The sequence below is a fragment of the Lagenorhynchus albirostris genome, chromosome 1 (genome assembly GCF_949774975.1).
Source record: "Lagenorhynchus albirostris chromosome 1, mLagAlb1.1, whole genome shotgun sequence".
Taxonomy (NCBI): Eukaryota; Metazoa; Chordata; class Mammalia; order Artiodactyla; family Delphinidae; genus Lagenorhynchus; species Lagenorhynchus albirostris.
The window spans coordinates 186950421-186966975 of record NC_083095.1 but is presented as its reverse complement, the minus strand read 5'-3'; the positions used below and the strand labels follow the sequence as shown (position 1 = coordinate 186966975).

The 16555-nt window shown below is 41.3% G+C and overlaps 1 protein-coding gene across 6 annotated transcripts in view; it reads left to right on the top strand.

Annotated features, from left to right (window-relative positions):
* Positions 1 to 16555, top strand: part of RSU1 (Ras suppressor protein 1) — a 356276-nt gene that overhangs the window by 91014 nt on the left and 248707 nt on the right. For all 6 annotated transcript variants that reach the window (XR_009542922.1, XR_009542923.1, XM_060162616.1 and 3 more), the window contains one exon: positions 14851 to 14983. Coding sequence is in view for 4 of the 6 variants with exons in the window: in XM_060162616.1 (XP_060018599.1) it covers positions 14851 to 14983 (133 nt within the window). In the remaining 2 variants the exon portion in view is untranslated. The remainder of the gene's footprint in view (positions 1 to 14850; positions 14984 to 16555) is intronic.

Below are 16555 nucleotides of genomic sequence, written 5' to 3'. Positions count from 1 at the left end.
AAAGCAACTCTTGCCTTTGAAAATACATTAATTCTATTTCTCTTTTTTTCTGGTAAGTTATTATGATAATGATAAGGAATATCAGGCTACTCTGAAATTTGACAGCCACCTGGAATCTTGGGATCGATAACACTGCGTAAACCAGTAACAATCAGAGGAGTTGTTTAGAAGTACCAATTCCTGGGTTGGCTAATTTGAGCTCTATTTTTTGGTAAATAAATTGAGTCTCTGAAACAGCTTCACATGTTGAAAGCGATTTTGTATTTGTGGATTGTTTTTTTCCCTTGAGTCAGAGTATTATAGTACGTCCTTTCCTTTTTTATTGTTTAACTGTGACAGTATTTCATATTTTTAACCCAAGACAGTTGGCTTTCCAAAAATACTGGAAACCAATTCATGATGTAATCGTCCTCACCCAAATCCCAAATTGTGGAAAAACTCCGTTTTCTCACTGTTATTTATAGTTAATGCTTTTTCACACATGAAGACTTGTAAATTGTCTAAGTAGATCCTTGGGAGGTGCGGTAGACTTCTATCCCTTGAGTTATATAGTTATTTTGCTTTGGTTTTTCTTAGAGCTTAACGTTAAAGTTTTTAAACATACTAGGTTACGTCTGTGGCCTGGGCTTGACTATGGACTAATACTAGACTAGATAGTACTCTTGTGTATAGTAGTTTGGGATACTTATTTGCCTTTTATCACTTATACTGAAAAAAAGTAAATAGTTATAAAAGTAGAAACATCAATTTTTTTCTTCTTTATTTTCTACTACGTCTTTCCTGCTATAATATGTAGTTTTTGCTTTTATCATATTTCTTAAGTCCTGAAGTAGATGAATGTGTGTATATGTGCATGCACGTGTATTTGCACACATGGAAGTACTGTTTTCACACAGTTGTGATTTTCCTTCCATTGCATCTTACTTCTGAGCTATAGTTGTTAAACTTAAGGGAAAGTAAGTTTCCTCAAAACGCATTAATGTGGATTGTTAATACGTAACCTGAAACACATTTGGCTTTTTTTGCAGCATGAATAATTTTGAATTCGCTGGAAATTAAGTGACAGTTGTTGCAGTTTTATTCATGTAGACTTAGCATTTGTGTCACTCACAATTCTTAATTATCTTAGTACATATTTTATATGGCACAATACCTGCACTCTTACCATCTCCAGCCTCCGCTGAGAGCGTAACACACGGCACCAAAGCAATAAAAATATAAGCTCTAGAGTGAGAAGCAAAGCCGTAACAAGCCGTTTTTACATATAACTTAAGTTTAGGTTCTGTGTAGTAGGTTGATCCCTTACTTAACCTTCAATAAAATTGGATTTGAGGGTATTTAGATATAAATAAAAAATAAAGTTAATTTTGTTTCATAATTCCATATGAGCAGGTGCCTAGGAATGTATTACAATGACATTTAAACTTCAGCATTAGTCCTATTGGCTGAAAAATTGCTTTGCTTTTTAAGCAACTGTTTTTGAGGTTAAGCATTAAAAAGCTAAGTTGTTGCCATTTGGGAAGGTTATTAAGATGATTATTACTAAGACTATGTGATCATATCTGTACTGATTGAATCTGCCTGTATTTGACCTTTAATCTCCTGCCAAGTTATCTAAGAAGTCATTTCCACTTTTTACATAATTTGGAAATTAAAATTTGTTACAAATCTGGATACGTTTAAGACTTCATCTCCACAAACCCCTCATGCCCTGCAAACTTCCCTTAATGGGCTCTCCAGTTGTATGTGCGTCTAGATCGAGGTCAGATTCTTTGTGTCAGAATGTTAGTTAGCGTATTTGTACACACGGAATCTCCAAGTACGGTTCCAGATGTTGGGTGAAAAGGGAGGCGTCTCAGCTCAGCTGGCCGCGTCGGCCTGTGTCTTCACTTGGTGCAGTTATGGTGGTGTCCGGGGGGTGGCGGGGGATGGGAGTGAAGGGGGTATAAATCTCCTTCCCTCCCACCCCTACCCGCCTTCCCCAGAAGGCAGCCTTTTGAAACCATCGGAGACACGTGAGGCACTCAGAAGTGCTTTGAATCAGCCCTGACAGTTGTAGAAGATGAGTCATGGCTGCTTCTCTGCAATATATAGACGTTTCCATTTCAGATAATAAAGATCAATTGAAATATACCAACATCCAGACCCCGGCCCTGGCACGCACCACGTTTAATCTGCTCCTGCTGCCTTGCCTGGGATGCCCCACCCAGATTGAAACCTATTCGGCCTTTTTCTCTGATCAAAATTTCCCCAGGATAATTTCAGTTCTCATCATCACATAGTGATTTTCCTGAACAATTCTGACTTAATGAAATGTTATTATTTTAAAAACAATGATTTGTTCAATGCATAATTACACGAGATTTTATTCTTTTTTAAAAAGAAATACATGATATCGCTTATATGTGGAATCTAAAAAAATGGTACAAATGAACCTATTTACAAAACAGAAATAGAGTCACAGATGTAGAAAATAAACTTATGGTTACCAGGGGGGAAAGGGGGAGAGGGGAGGGATAAATTGGGAGATTGGGATTGACATATACACACTACTATATATATAATAGATAACTAATAAGGACCTACTGTATAGCACAGGGAACTCTACTCAGTACTCTGTAATGACCTATATGGGAATAGAATCTAAAAAAGAGTAGATAGGGCTTCCCTGGTGGCACGGTGGTTGAGAGTCCGCCTGCTGATGCAGGGGACGCGGGGTCGTGCCTTGGTCCGGGAGGATCCCACATGCCGCGGAGCGGCTGGGCCCGTGAGCCATGGCCGCTGAGCCTTCGGGTCCGGAGCCTGTGCTCCACAACGGGAGATGCCACAGCAGTGAAAGGCCCGCGTACCGCAAAAAAATAAAAAAAATAAAAAATAAATAAAAAAGAGTAGATACATGTATAACTGAATCACTTTACTATACTATAAGGTATCAATTGAAGCAACAAAGAAAAGAATCCCTTGACTTTGTGTTTTGACTCTTGAATAAGGAAGTGCATGCCCTATGTTCATGCAACCTGTTAAAAATATTCACTCCGTCATACTAATGAAAGTGTATCACCCTAATACGTTACTCCGCCAGGGTATTTTAATTTAGAAAGAAAATTCCTAGAGGTAACAGTAGTGATTCTAGATCATGGTTCTGATGAAAGGATTCTGGGCCCTGTGAGAGAGGTAAGGGATGTATTTTGTTTATGCCTCCCCAGTGTTCTTTAAACCATGTCAGATGGTTGACTCTTCCGACCTCAGTGCCTTTTTGCAGGAAGAGGAAAATGTTTTCAGTGTCCTGTACGCAGAAGACCAAGAGCTTTGAAAGAGTCAGATAAGCTGGTCTTTGACTCCCAGCTCTGCCATTTACACTCATGCAACCTTGAACGTGGGACTCAACCTCCCTGAATGTTAGTTGTTTCTTCCTTTTTAAATGAGATAATAGTGATACTTTTCCATGCGTAAGTGTTGTGACTCCTTGAAATAATATATGCAGGGCTCTTGAAGCAACACCTGGTGCATAATACATGCTCAGCAGTTAATAGCTATTACCATTATGATGATGAAGATGGTAATAATAGTAAGCATTGACTACTCTATGGAGGTTTTTTTTTTACATCCTTAATAGAACTGGTAATAGTATCTGAAAATTCAGATTTCTTTGTCAGTACTCTAAATAGATTTACTATTTGGGGGCTGCTTTATTTGTTTTTTTTTTACTTTTTTGTGTTTTTTTTTTTTTGGCTGTGATGTGTGGCATGCGGAATCTTAGTTCCCCGACCAGGGATCAAACCCGTGCCCCCTGCATTGGGAGTGCCAAGTCTTAACCACTGGACCACCAGGGAAGTCCCGGGGCTGTTTTATTTAAACTTTTAAAAACATTTAATTGCTTAAATGCTTTTTTATTGTTACAAATAAACAGGGACTTTTCTAAGTGTGGTCCCTGGACCAGACATCATCATACCCTAAGAACTTGTTAGCAGTGTAAACTTCGGGTCTCATCTAGGTCCTCCTATATCAAAAACTCTGGAGGTTTTCCCAAGGCCTCCAGGAAATATTGATGCCCATTCAAGTTTGAGAGTCACTGCTTTAGAATATATGGGAAACACAGTAAAGGGTGACTTTCATGATCCTACCTTCCGGAAATAACCACTGTTAAAATTTTATTTCCTTCTAGTCTTTTCTCTATTTATGTGTGTATATATACAATGTGTATGTTCTTCTAGTCTTTTTCCTATGCATGTGTATATATACTTTTTAAAAAAACATAGGATCATATTGTACTATGTGGGTTTTATAGTCTACATTTCCACCTTCAATATTATGTCATGACCATTACCCCCGTCATTAAATTTTATTTGAAAACATTTTTAACCATATGACTACATATGATACCATTCTGAGTGTCTCATAATTTATTAACCAACCCCTTAGCCATTTGAGTTTCCAGATGTTCTGGAGGAACACAGCAGCAGAAGTGAAAATTTGTATTCGTAAATCACTGTGAATATCTATGATTGTATCCTTAGCATAAATTTATTGCAAGGGTGGAATTACTGGGCCAAACAGTATGAGCTTTGTTTTAGCTCTTACTGTATATTGTCCAGTCATCTTTCAGAAAAGAGGTCCCAGTCTGTACTCTTACCGGTTAGGGAAAGTGTGCATTCCCCAAAGCAACTCTAGGAATTAGTCCTTTTGAGTGGGTGTCAAGTTTGATAGAAGAATGCTTTATGAACTGTAAGTCAGTAAGATATCAGTCGACATCTCCTAGTCTTTGTCTTGGCCTACACTTTTGTACTCAGAAACATCAGTGGTGGGTGCTGTCTTAGAACTTGTCTCTTAGATGCTAAGGTTGATTTCAAAGTTTGCTCTTCCCATATTGCCTGCCCTTCACCTCACACTGACTCTACAAGTTTTCTTGAGAGGGTGTTGGAACTCTTCTCATGTGTGCTGTGGAACAAGCCTTCTGGGCAACATGGGTGTCATGGTGATCCTGGGTACCTAGGGCTGTAGGGATTGAGAAGGGCTAGAAGGCCTTCTAGGAAGAGAACAACGAATTGCTTTTGTCTGTAGTATCGCAAGACAATTCAGAAACACTTCATATTAAATCTTGCTAGAGAGGGAATTGTGGAAGAGACCTGAGATCGAATGTGAAGTAAGTGCTAAATTAGTGGAAATAATGTTTTATCATTACGGAGGATATCCTGTATTCGTTCAACTTTAATAGCTATGGTGAAGGCTGGTTTGTGATACCTTTATTTTTTCTTTTTTTCTAACTTTATTGAGATATAACTGACATACAGCACTGTATAAGATGTGCAGCATAATGATTTGACTTACATATATCATAAATAATTATCACAATGTGTTTAGTTAACATCCATCATTTCATATAAATACAAATATTTTCTGAATCTTGCAGAATTAAAAAAAAAAATTGTGGGACTTCCCTGGTGGCGCAGTGTTTAAGAATCTGCCTGCCAGTGCAGGGGAGATGGGTTCAAGCCCTGGTCCGGGAAGATCCCACATGCCGCAGAGCAACTAAGCCCGTGCGCCACAACTACTGAGCCTGCTCTCTAGAGCCCGTGAGCCACAACTACTGAGCCTGCGTGCCACAACTACTGAGCCTGCGTGCCACAACTACTGAAGCCTGCGCGCCTAGAGCCCGTGCTCCGCAACTAGAGAAGCCACCGCAATGAGAAGCCCGTGCATCACAAGGAAGAGTAGACCCTGCTCGCCGTAACTAGAGAAAGTCTGAGTGTAACAACGAAGATCCAACACAGCCATAAATAAATAAATTAAATAAATAAATTTATTTGAAAAAAGTTAATTGAGTTTGATACTGGGAAGAGATCTTAGAACTTATCAGTTCTTTTTTTTCTTTTGCGGTACGCGGGCCTCTCACTGTTGTGGCCTCTCCCGTTGCGGAGCACAGGCTCTGGACCCGCAGGCTCAGCGGCCATGGCTCACGGGCCCAGCCGCTCTGCGGCATGTGGGATCTTCCCAGACCGGGGCACGAACCCGCGTCCCCTGCACCGGCAGGTGGACTCTCAACCACTGCGCCACCAGGGAAGCCCCAGTTCTGATACCATTATTTCACAGATCAGGAAGCCAAGGTCAGGAGTGCTTCAGTGACTTGTTCAAGAGTATATAACTAGTTAATGAGAGACCTAAGAGTTGAAGCCAAATGTGCTGACTTCTTTTAATTTTTTTAAATTAATTTTTATTGGAGTAGAGTTGCTTTACAGTGTTGTGTTAGTTTCTGCTATACAGCAAAGTGAATCAGTTATACGTATACATATATCCCCTCTTTTTTTAGACTTCCTTCCCATTTCGGTCACCACAGAGCATTGAGTAGAGGTCCCTGTGCTATACAGTAGGTTCTCATGAGTTATCTATTTTATACATAGTATCAGTAGTGTATATATGTCAATCCCAATCTCCCAATTCATCCTGTCCCCTCTTCCCGCCTTGGTATCCATAAGTTTGTTCTCTACGTCTGTGTCTCTATTTCTGCTCTGCGAATAAGTTCATCTGTACCGTTTTTCTAGATTCCACATATGTTCTGACTTCTTTTGAGATCAGTTCTTCCCCCCACTCACATCCTGTGGCTCTTCATAAAATGAGACTTCACAGTACGAGCTTGGAGGATACCTGTTGGTGTACAGTTTCCCTAGGGAATTCTCCCACATCTGTACTTGAAATGGATTACCAAAGGGTGTGATACTGTCATTGATCCTATGAGAAGTTGTGATTGCTGGAACTTATTCTTTGAACATCCGTTTATTTTAGTTTATGTTGTATTATACAGGGACGTCTCCTGGGGAGTCTCCAGGGTAACTGGGGCTCCCTCGGTGCTGACATTTTCAACTTCCCAGGCAGTCAGAAGGTCGTCCTTGACCTGGGGAACTTGAATGGAAGGACGTTGAGGTTTAGGAGGACGCTGAATGACCCAGTGCACTCCGGGAACCGACCCCTGCGGGGTGCTGCAGACTGCCACCATTTAGAAATCTTCAGTCTTCTAGGAAATGAAATCAGGCCTCCTCAATTTTATCTTGGCCCTACTTTTGATCACAGACCTCTGAGACGCTTATGAACTTGGGGGCCCTCTCTCCGGAAGAGCGCCACCATGCAAATGTAGATTGATTTTGCATTCCATTTCAGGAGATTGTGAATCCCCTGAGTGAACCTCTGTTTTAGGGAAACTCTTTTCCAGTATACGTTTTTCTCTCCTTTGCAGATTTCATTTAACATAATCATGAAAAGAGTATTTTATTTTATTTATTTTTTTTAATTTATTTTTTTTTTTGAAAAGAGTATTTTATATTTATGTCGTGCTTTCCAATGTAGAGAACCATTTTGTCCACGTTTGGGCCCCTGTCCACAATCCTATCAATCTGTCCTATTCTCCCCACTTGGCAGATGAGAAAACTGAAGCTCAGAAAACACAAGGATTTCCCGAAAGTCCTTTGGTCACAAAGCCAGTGAATGGTACGCGGCATCTGGAGCCAGGTCCTCTGGCCAGATCCACTGGGCTTTTGTCTGTACTGCCTGACGTTACATCAACAATAACATGGAAATCTGGCAAGCAAAAATAAGATTACCTCCCACATTTAGAAGAATGATGGGGAAACCCTACGCCAATGCCAGGTTTACAACGTGAATTATTTATGGTGCAGCCATGGAAAGGGACTTGCAGGGTAAAGCAGCGATGGTGGTGTGCATTGGGGAGGCCCACTGCTCTGTTGCTGGGTAATCCTACTTACACGTGACTGAGAGACCCTTCTATTCCATCTTATCCTGGAACACAGATATCAGATGGCCAAGAAGGGCAGCAAGGGGAAACTGTAAAATGATACTTTTCTTCGTGGGTTAGAAGGGCTTCTGGACTCGTTCACACCGACACACATAAATCAGATGCACTTCCGTTGGAGCCATTTGACAGGGTGTTTGGCTTCCTCAAAAAAAATCTTTTTCATTTAAATTGTGCTCTTCCCTCGACGAGATCAGAAGAGTAACAGTTTTAGTATGTTTCACACAGCAGCAACGCTTTGTATGTATTAAGTGAACAAAATGCGTGTTTTAAAAATGTGTCGCCAGAAGGCTAAGCAGACAATTGCCAGAATGACAGTGTGGCCTCGAATTCCCCGCAGAATAAATTTGAGAGCTGTCATGAGACATCCCAGCTTGCTTTGATTGCATCGATGATGCACCGAAAAAGAAGCAGCCTCAGACCCCCCCTTCTCCATCCAGTTAGGGTTTAGCAGATCATCGTCTATAAAGCGTGCTGCTCCCTGCAGTAGGATGATGCTGTTTTAGATAAAAGCCACTGCCTTTGTACTAATTAGCGCCCATCATGTATTTTGAATTGTTTCTGATGATTTCCTTTCCAGGCACCTTATTCTTATTTAATTATAAAAATAATCCGTACTTGTAATCACATGGAATTCTCGAAAAAGAAAATTAACGGTTTACCCTTTATTCTGCTGGTTCAAATCCCTTTCCCACCTTGCGTTCCCCTCTTTGAGGAAACCAGTCTTAACAATTTGATACGTATCCTACTCTTCTCTTTTTTTCACGTAAACATTTCCTCATATACATAATATGGGATTTCTTTCTTCTGTAATTTTTCAATAATGAAATCGTAGCAAACTTAGTACACCCTTAATTTTTAAGAATTAGAGTGTAGATCTCTTTCTAGGTCAAAACATACAGGTCTATGTCATTCATTTTAATAACTGGAAACATTTCGTTGGGTGGCTGTAGCATCCATTATTCTGCTTCTTACCTATTGGTGAACATTCTGGTTGTTTCCAGTGTTTTACTACAGCAAACATTTATTATTACAATATGAGCATTATTTTATAAGCTTTATGATCATTTTCCATTCAGTGAAGGATGTTGCTAAAGAAGTGAACAAGGTGGAAACCTTCCATCTCCAGCTGTCATCTATAATCATGCGCTTCTGTAATTGGTAGCCTCTTCCATAGTAATAAAATCTGAGAGGTTTACGTGCAGGGTATCTCTTTCTATCTGGAGCGGCCCTAGAAGCAGCTTTTATTTTGCGTTGGAGTCATTTGTGGTGAGCTTCTGTGTATGGACTCACTGCAGAGCAGAGGTGATCTTTCAGCTGTCATAATGTCCCATCTAGACCCCTTCCACAGTGAATCAATTCCTTGGGTTTGGGCAAATCCAGTATACTGATGATAGACTACCCAATCAACCATGGTTTGCTAGTTTTACCTTGTTAGACTATAGCCTTAGATTTTCCTGAGTGAGAGAGCCTGGGTTTTAGGGTGAATTAATTTAAAAAGCGTTCTGTGGTATTTTGGAATTAGGGAGGGAGGGAACGATGCTCTGATGACGTGAAAAATTTGCCCAGATCGCCTCGCTTGCTTAATATCCGATAAATGATGTTACTGGGCACATGGTTCCGGGTTTTGAGTACTCGGGAAGAATTCTTATCATCAGTGTGATTATGAAAACAACCAATTTCCATACGTGAAAACCAGTGCCTGCTTCTTAATGGGGCCACAAGGCCTGTTGCATCCCATCACACGTATAACTAGCGAGGAGAAGGACCGTTTTGCACGATTGTAGCCTTTACAAAATAACAGTTGCACGACAAAGCAGCTGTACTCGAGGCTCTTGAAAGAAGCATACATGGTCCTTTTGCAGGTAATAAAATGGAAAATCCAATTTGCAATTGCAGAAGCAGCCTCTGAGTGACAAATGATCTTCAGGGCAGCGCCGGCCAGAGGGTCACCACTAATCACGGCGCAGGCTGGCTCCCCGTGTGGCCCGGGCCTCCCCAGTGGAGAGGGAGTGGAGGGAATCTGTGTCGGGGAGTCAGCCAGCGTGTCCGCGGATGCTCCGCTTTCTAGCTTATTAGATCCTCTTTGTCACAGTGCTTAATCCTGCCGTCTGATCCTTGTTAGAACGGCACCAGAGCGCCCGTTCAGGCTTCTAATCAAGGAGGTGGGCGAGGGCTCCTAACTAGAGCCAGCGAAGCGTGCGGCAAGTTAGGGCTCCTGTAGCCTGACTGACGGGCTGAGATGCCTCCTGCATGTTATTACCGGAAAGGGAACCCACCTCGGACAGCTGACGGAGGGGCTCAGCTGAGGCCAGAGTAACTTGTTGCTGAGCCCATCGCGGGGACAGGTGTCAGCTTTTCCCACGGGATGATGGCCGAGCTCCACGCGTTATCTTAGCCCTCTTCTGAAATTGCCAGCCTTCAGAGCGAGGTGAGAGAGCCAGAGACACAGAGCCGACTGGCAGGGCCATAGCTGCACAGAAGCAGGTACTGTGTCCTCCACCAGTGACGTGAGCTCAGAAGACAATCAGCACATCCTGTTCCCCCGGGCCTGCTTGTAGCTAGGAAGAGTTGGCACTGGGTTTGGCTTGTGAGGTTTCCAGCTCTGCCATCTGTAATAGTTGCCTGCGTTAAGGTGTGCTGTGGGCATTAAGCATGGGTTTCATGGTGCTTTGTTAAAAAAAAAAAAAACAAAAAAACTGCACAGCATCAACCACAAAGCTACTGTTTGCTTCCTGCCCCCGCCATCGTTCTTTTCTGTTAGGCTTCCCAGTTCTGGTATTCTGTGAAGCACCTGTGAATCTGAAGTCTGTCTGATACTAACTCTGGCTTAGGGTTGTTTGATAATAAAATAAATAAATGGGGGAGGGGAGGGTAACTCCTCTCTCCACCCTCCCCTCCCTCAGCTGGGATGTACAGATGAGGTGGAAGTGATAGAAATGAAATTGCTCGTGAAGAGCCTCTGGTCCTTTGTGCGTACCCCAACTTCCAGACATCAGTTGAAGACCCCTTTGCCCCGAAGGGAACGTGTCCAGCTCCCATCCTGCGTTTGCTGCGTGCTCCAGTTAGCAGCCGTCACTAGCCTTCCCCTCTGCCTCTGCTGTCTCCATGGACAGTGCTGAAATAGAGACGTTGCTAGGCATTGACAGATCTCCGGGGGGTTAGAGGCTTCAGACGAGACGGCCCAGGGAACATAGCTGACCTTTCTTGACACCGTTCCCCCAGGTCTGTCCTGCACGTGTGGCAAGCGGGGAGCATCGAAGTTGAGCGCGTTATTCTCAGAGGATGACCGCTAACAAGCCTGCCGGCTTAGTCAGAGGCTGTTACTGAGTGAGCAGGAGGCCGTGTACATTCTAACGTGGGTTTGTGGGCTGTTGGTGAGAGCATGCAGGCTCTTCCTCTCTGCACCTGTATGTAAATCTCAAGGATAATCCATTAAAACCTGCTCATAATGTCGGTACTTTTGGAGTAGTGGGCGAAGCTTGGACCTGGGTGGGAGGAAGCTGGTGATGCAGCCTGGGAAAGAAGAGCGGGTCGTCCAGGCAACCCTGGAATAGCTGAGGCTCATCCTTGAGGTCCTTCCTAGACCCTTTCCCTGGTCCACGTTGCTCTCATATTGACCCAGAGCCCTGAAAATACAACGTGCTGAGAAATCCTCTGTGCTTCCAACATAGCCACCTCCCCTCCCCTTCCCACCCTTCCTCCCCAGAGTTAAAAAAATATATATATATATTCCTGTGATACCCATCTGAACCAGAGGTTAAAAGGAAAACAATCCAGTTGAGTAAATTCGTGGTAATATGTGAATGACAGGGAGTCCTGGAAGCGTGTTCAACAGATACAACTCTACCCACTGGAAATGTAGACCGGATTTTTCATTAGAATAACCAATTTGTTGGGGAATGAAGAGGAAAGATGTTTAGAGCAGAATCGCCTTTATCAGGGAGATCCCCTTTGCTTAGGAATTGGATATGCTTTCCAGGGCTTTTTTTTTTGAAAACATATCTTTTTTCCAAAGGTCTCATGGATTATTTCTTTTTGTAGTTGATTCCATGCTGATATCAGTGGGCAGGGCCTGGAGGCTGGAAGATGATACTGTGTAAGCGTAGGTTGTCTAAGAGGTGAATGTTTTAAGAGACATGCTTTTACCTCTAGTGCCTCCGCCTCCAACTTTTTAGTGAATTGCTTACCCCGTGGTTACTGTCACCTGGTAGCTCAGCCATTCCCTCGATGACCATGCTTCCTAAGAATAGTGGGCAGCATAACACACTCTGTGTTTAAAACAGGACACTTCAGAAATACAGACTTGTTTTAAATAGAAGACTTTTTCTAGGAATTTCTATTACATTCATTTTTAGGAAATGTGGAAATAGGACAAGAAGTAATGAGAGAATGATGTGGACGACAGGACATAGAGGAAATGAGAATTATAGTGAAATTTAACCAAGCGATCAGTTTGATTCTCGGGAAGCTGAAAACCCCTTCCTTTCTCCAAGTAAAGATAAAAACAAAATATCTAAATGGCAGTCCATTGCCAACAAGGTTACACCCTGGTAGGATACTCAGCTAAACCGAATATGTGCGATGTTTGGATTTCCATTTACCCCAAGCAATTTTCTGACTCATGGTTGAGAGAATAAAGCTCATTAATTTCTCAAGTGATTTAATATCTGACTAATGATGTTTAACCATTAAGATGAGGAAACTGACAATATTGATAATCTTGGAGAGAAATGTATCTGCTTATTTTCGTACTTAACACCAGCAGATTCTAAGTAGCTTTGGAAAGATCATGATGAATTACTTGCTCTCAATATTTAGTAATATCTGCTATCTTTAAAAGCATTTCATGAAATGGTAATCACTTTTATATTGGTCTTTTCTTTCTCCATTATTCTGAATAGTTGCAAGTTCATAGAGGCACACCTCAGAGATATTGTAGTTTGGATTTCAGACCACCGCAATAAAGCAAATATCACAATAAAGGCATTCACGCCAGCTTGTTGGTTTCCCAGTACCTATAAAAATTATGTTTACACTATACTGTAGTCTGTTAAATGTGCAATAGCGTTATATCTAAAATAACAATGTACATACTTTAATTAAAAAATAATTTATTGCTAAAAAATGCTAACCATCATCTGAGCCTTCAGTGACTTGTAGTAGTGACATCAAAGATCACTGACCACAGATCACTATAACATATATAATAATAATGAAATGGATATTGCAAGAATTACGAAAATGTGACACAGAGACACAAAGTAAGCAAATGATGTTGGAAAAATGATACCGGCAGGCTTGTTGGACATCGGGTTGCCACAGACCTTCGCTTTATACAAAATGCAGTATCTGCGAACCACAGTAAAGTGAAGCATGATAAAACAAGTTCCGCCTGTGTAACAAAAAGAAGACGGATTCAAGGTATTGATTCTTTTGTTTTAAGAAATGCTACGTCATCCTGGTAAACATTTTCTTTTCATTCCCAAAGCTCGGATTAGCTAGGAAGTTGATGGGCTTTGTGCGATGCTTGCATCCTAGAATATGTTTTCCTTATCCTGAAGTTATCACTTATGACAATATTGGCCGTAGAGCCTGAGAACAGGACAGATATGGCACTTTGGTTGTGTCCTGGGAAGAATAAATTGCTTGGTGTCTTTGCTCAAAAAGCCTTGGACTGTAGACCAGGGGTCTGCAAATGGACTTCCTCCGTAGGACTTTTAGGGAAAGGATTTCGGTGAGTCTGCCAAGTAAAGCACATACGGCTCTGATGTGTCACATCTGTCCCTGTGTCTTTCTTAGGCAAGCAGGTTCTAGGAAGCTCTTTCTCACGCTGCCTTTTCCATGTTTAAATATACCAAACAGAAAAACAGAGAGAGCTGACTGACCCGTCCATCAACAGGTGGTACCCAGATGCTGGCTGCCTTCATTAACTCATCCTTGGTTGATCTAGGTTGACATGTAACCTGATAGCTTCACCAAGCATTGTAGGAAAAATAAGAGATTTGGAGTCAGAAGCCTTAGATTCCAATCCCTACTCTGACATTTTCTGATCTTGGACATATTACATAATTTCCCCCCAAGTTTCCATTTCTTTGTCTATAAAGCGATGTCAATTACTGACCTTAGGGATTGTTGGAGAATCAAAGGTGGAAATGCTTTTTACAGGTAATTTGTCAACTGGTAAGGGCTGTAGTGTGTGCGTTTTTACCCTCAGCATGTTGATGAGACTCATTTAGTGCTGATTCCGAGGTGTGTTTATAGTACCCGAATGAGGCGATAATCATTCTACTTGGGCAGTATTCTTATCTTTCTTCACTCGTGTCCTGCTTTGATGAAAAGTGGTGGTGATTGGTTCAGGTTTATTTTATTTTATTTTTTGAATTTAATTTTATTTATTTTTTTATACAGCAGGTTCTTATTAGTTATCTATTTTATACATATCAGTGTATACACGTCAATCCCAATCTCCCAATTCATCACACCACCACCACCACCACCACCACCACCACCCCTGCCACTTTCCCGCCTTGGTGTCCATACGTTTGTTCTCTACATCGTTGTCTATTTCTGCCCTGCAAACCGGTTCATCTGTACCGTTTTTCTAGGTTCCGCATGGGTCAGGTTTAGATCAGATTGGACAAGTGGTGATGCACACTGTCAAGATGGAATTTGGGGAGGTTCTGCTATTAATGGTTCTCTCGATCTTGGAGGGCCATTGTCGTTTCTGTAGCAAATACTTGGAAAAATGAAGCAAATGCTTCATTTGCAAGAATTCCAAGTTTACTTCCTTCTTACATCTTTACTCCCTCTCTCCTCCCTCCTTCCCTCCCTCCCTTCCTTCCTTCTTAATTTCTTGGGCCAGTGTACAATCGCTGACATGGCATGTATATCAGTGATGACTTTTGGTAAAACTTTTTAAAAGAAATTAAATGACTCAAAAAATGCTTAAGGTTGTGCTATGATTACTGAGCAGGAATTACTTCTTAGATTTGATTTCTGTTGGTTGGATGACCTTCACCTTTTTTTTCCCCCCTCCTTCTTTTTAGGAAACTTGGATTTAACTGGTCAGAAGCAGATATTCAAAGCAGAGAACAACCCCTGGGTTACCCCCATTGCTGACCAATTCCAGCTTGGTGTGTCCCATGTTTTTGAATACATCCGCTCTGAGACGTACAAATAGTAAGTAGACTATGATTTTCTGAAATAGTTTGGTTTTACAGTAATTATGCCGTTTTTAAAAACCTATCGTGTGATCTTGTCATTGGCGGCACCGAGCTCAGAGCATTTTAAAATTTTATTAATAACCACAGGTAATTGTCTCTGTTATTTATAGATTATTTTTAATTGATATTTTCAAAGGGAATTTATACCAATTTTGTTTAGAAATCTCTTAAGGTATTAAATTGGCTGACTATGCATGGCACTAAGGAGATTCACCAAATACACGAAGATCAGAACATACTTTTTTCTCCTTTGAATGTAAAGAATAACAAATGTTATGAACAAAATTGTTAAGTGGTTTATTTATAAAATCAGTAGGGAATACTAAGAAGACATCATCCTATTCTTCAGAAGCTTTTACTCTAGTGAGATAATAATCTCTCTAAGAGAAGAGATAAGGCAGAAGACAAGGAGGAGGAATCAGCTAGCTTAAGTCGTAGCATCAAAACCTCTCAAGTCCTCCCCTCTGGTCAAGGGCACCTGTGGGGACCCAGCCTTAAAACCAAACTATTCCCACCTCTTTCTTCCTTAGTTTGTCCGGGTTGGAAGGAATTCTGCCACCCCCCACCTACTCTGTTGTTACTATTAATCTTCTGCCATTATTTCTCCCTCATCCACTCCCCAGCCCCAAATTGAAGTGAGCATTTCTCTCAATGCTTCAGGGACCCCTAACACCAAAATCCCGTCACCGCTAGTTTTAAGCAAATGCAAATGACTTGAAACAATTCATAGTCAGATTTAATCTGTTCCTGTGTCTGGTACCAACTTTTGAGAATTTAATATCCCAACTCTTAGAGAAGACCTAGGAGATCGTTAAAAGTTACATTCAGTTTGGAGTCTCCCGTTTTTTGGTATCAGAAATACGCTCCCCCCACAAACTCAGCACAGCTCTCTCGGAATCTGTGTTGGGACAGCAGGTCAGACTTAACTGACGGGGCAGAGTCCTTGCCTCTGAATGGCCAGCTGTGGCTCTGGTAGCACATGTCCCCGTATGCCATGCTCCTGGTTACACATCTGGGACTCCTTATGGTATATTTCCATCTGACAGAATCACAGAGAAGATGAGCTGTGAAAGAAGAATGGTGTTCAGGGGAAATAGACTCAAATTGCCAAAATGATGGCGTATCCTCATATGCGAACGCAGTGTAAAGCATGGTTTAGATTTCTTCGAAGATGATACCTTAACATTTTTTTTGATACCTTAACATTTATCACATGTCATAAGACTTACCTTAAGAGTAAAATGAGAGATGTATAGGCTGTGTGTTATTGTTTCATGAACTACATAGATACGTGCAATTATTATAGATACATAGTTTTTTAAAAAAAGAACGAACATAGTTCAGCCTTGAAAATTTGTTTAATTATAAAAATGTGTGAAAATATAGTTGCAAATGAACCGTTTATTGTTCATTCGGTTTCTCTTAAATTGTTAATCGTTGCTAGCATTGGCTTTAGTTAAGGCTCTAATTTTTCGTTAGTAAATGAAGGATTATGTAGGCCTTGGTTTGTAGGGTATGGTTTTAGAAA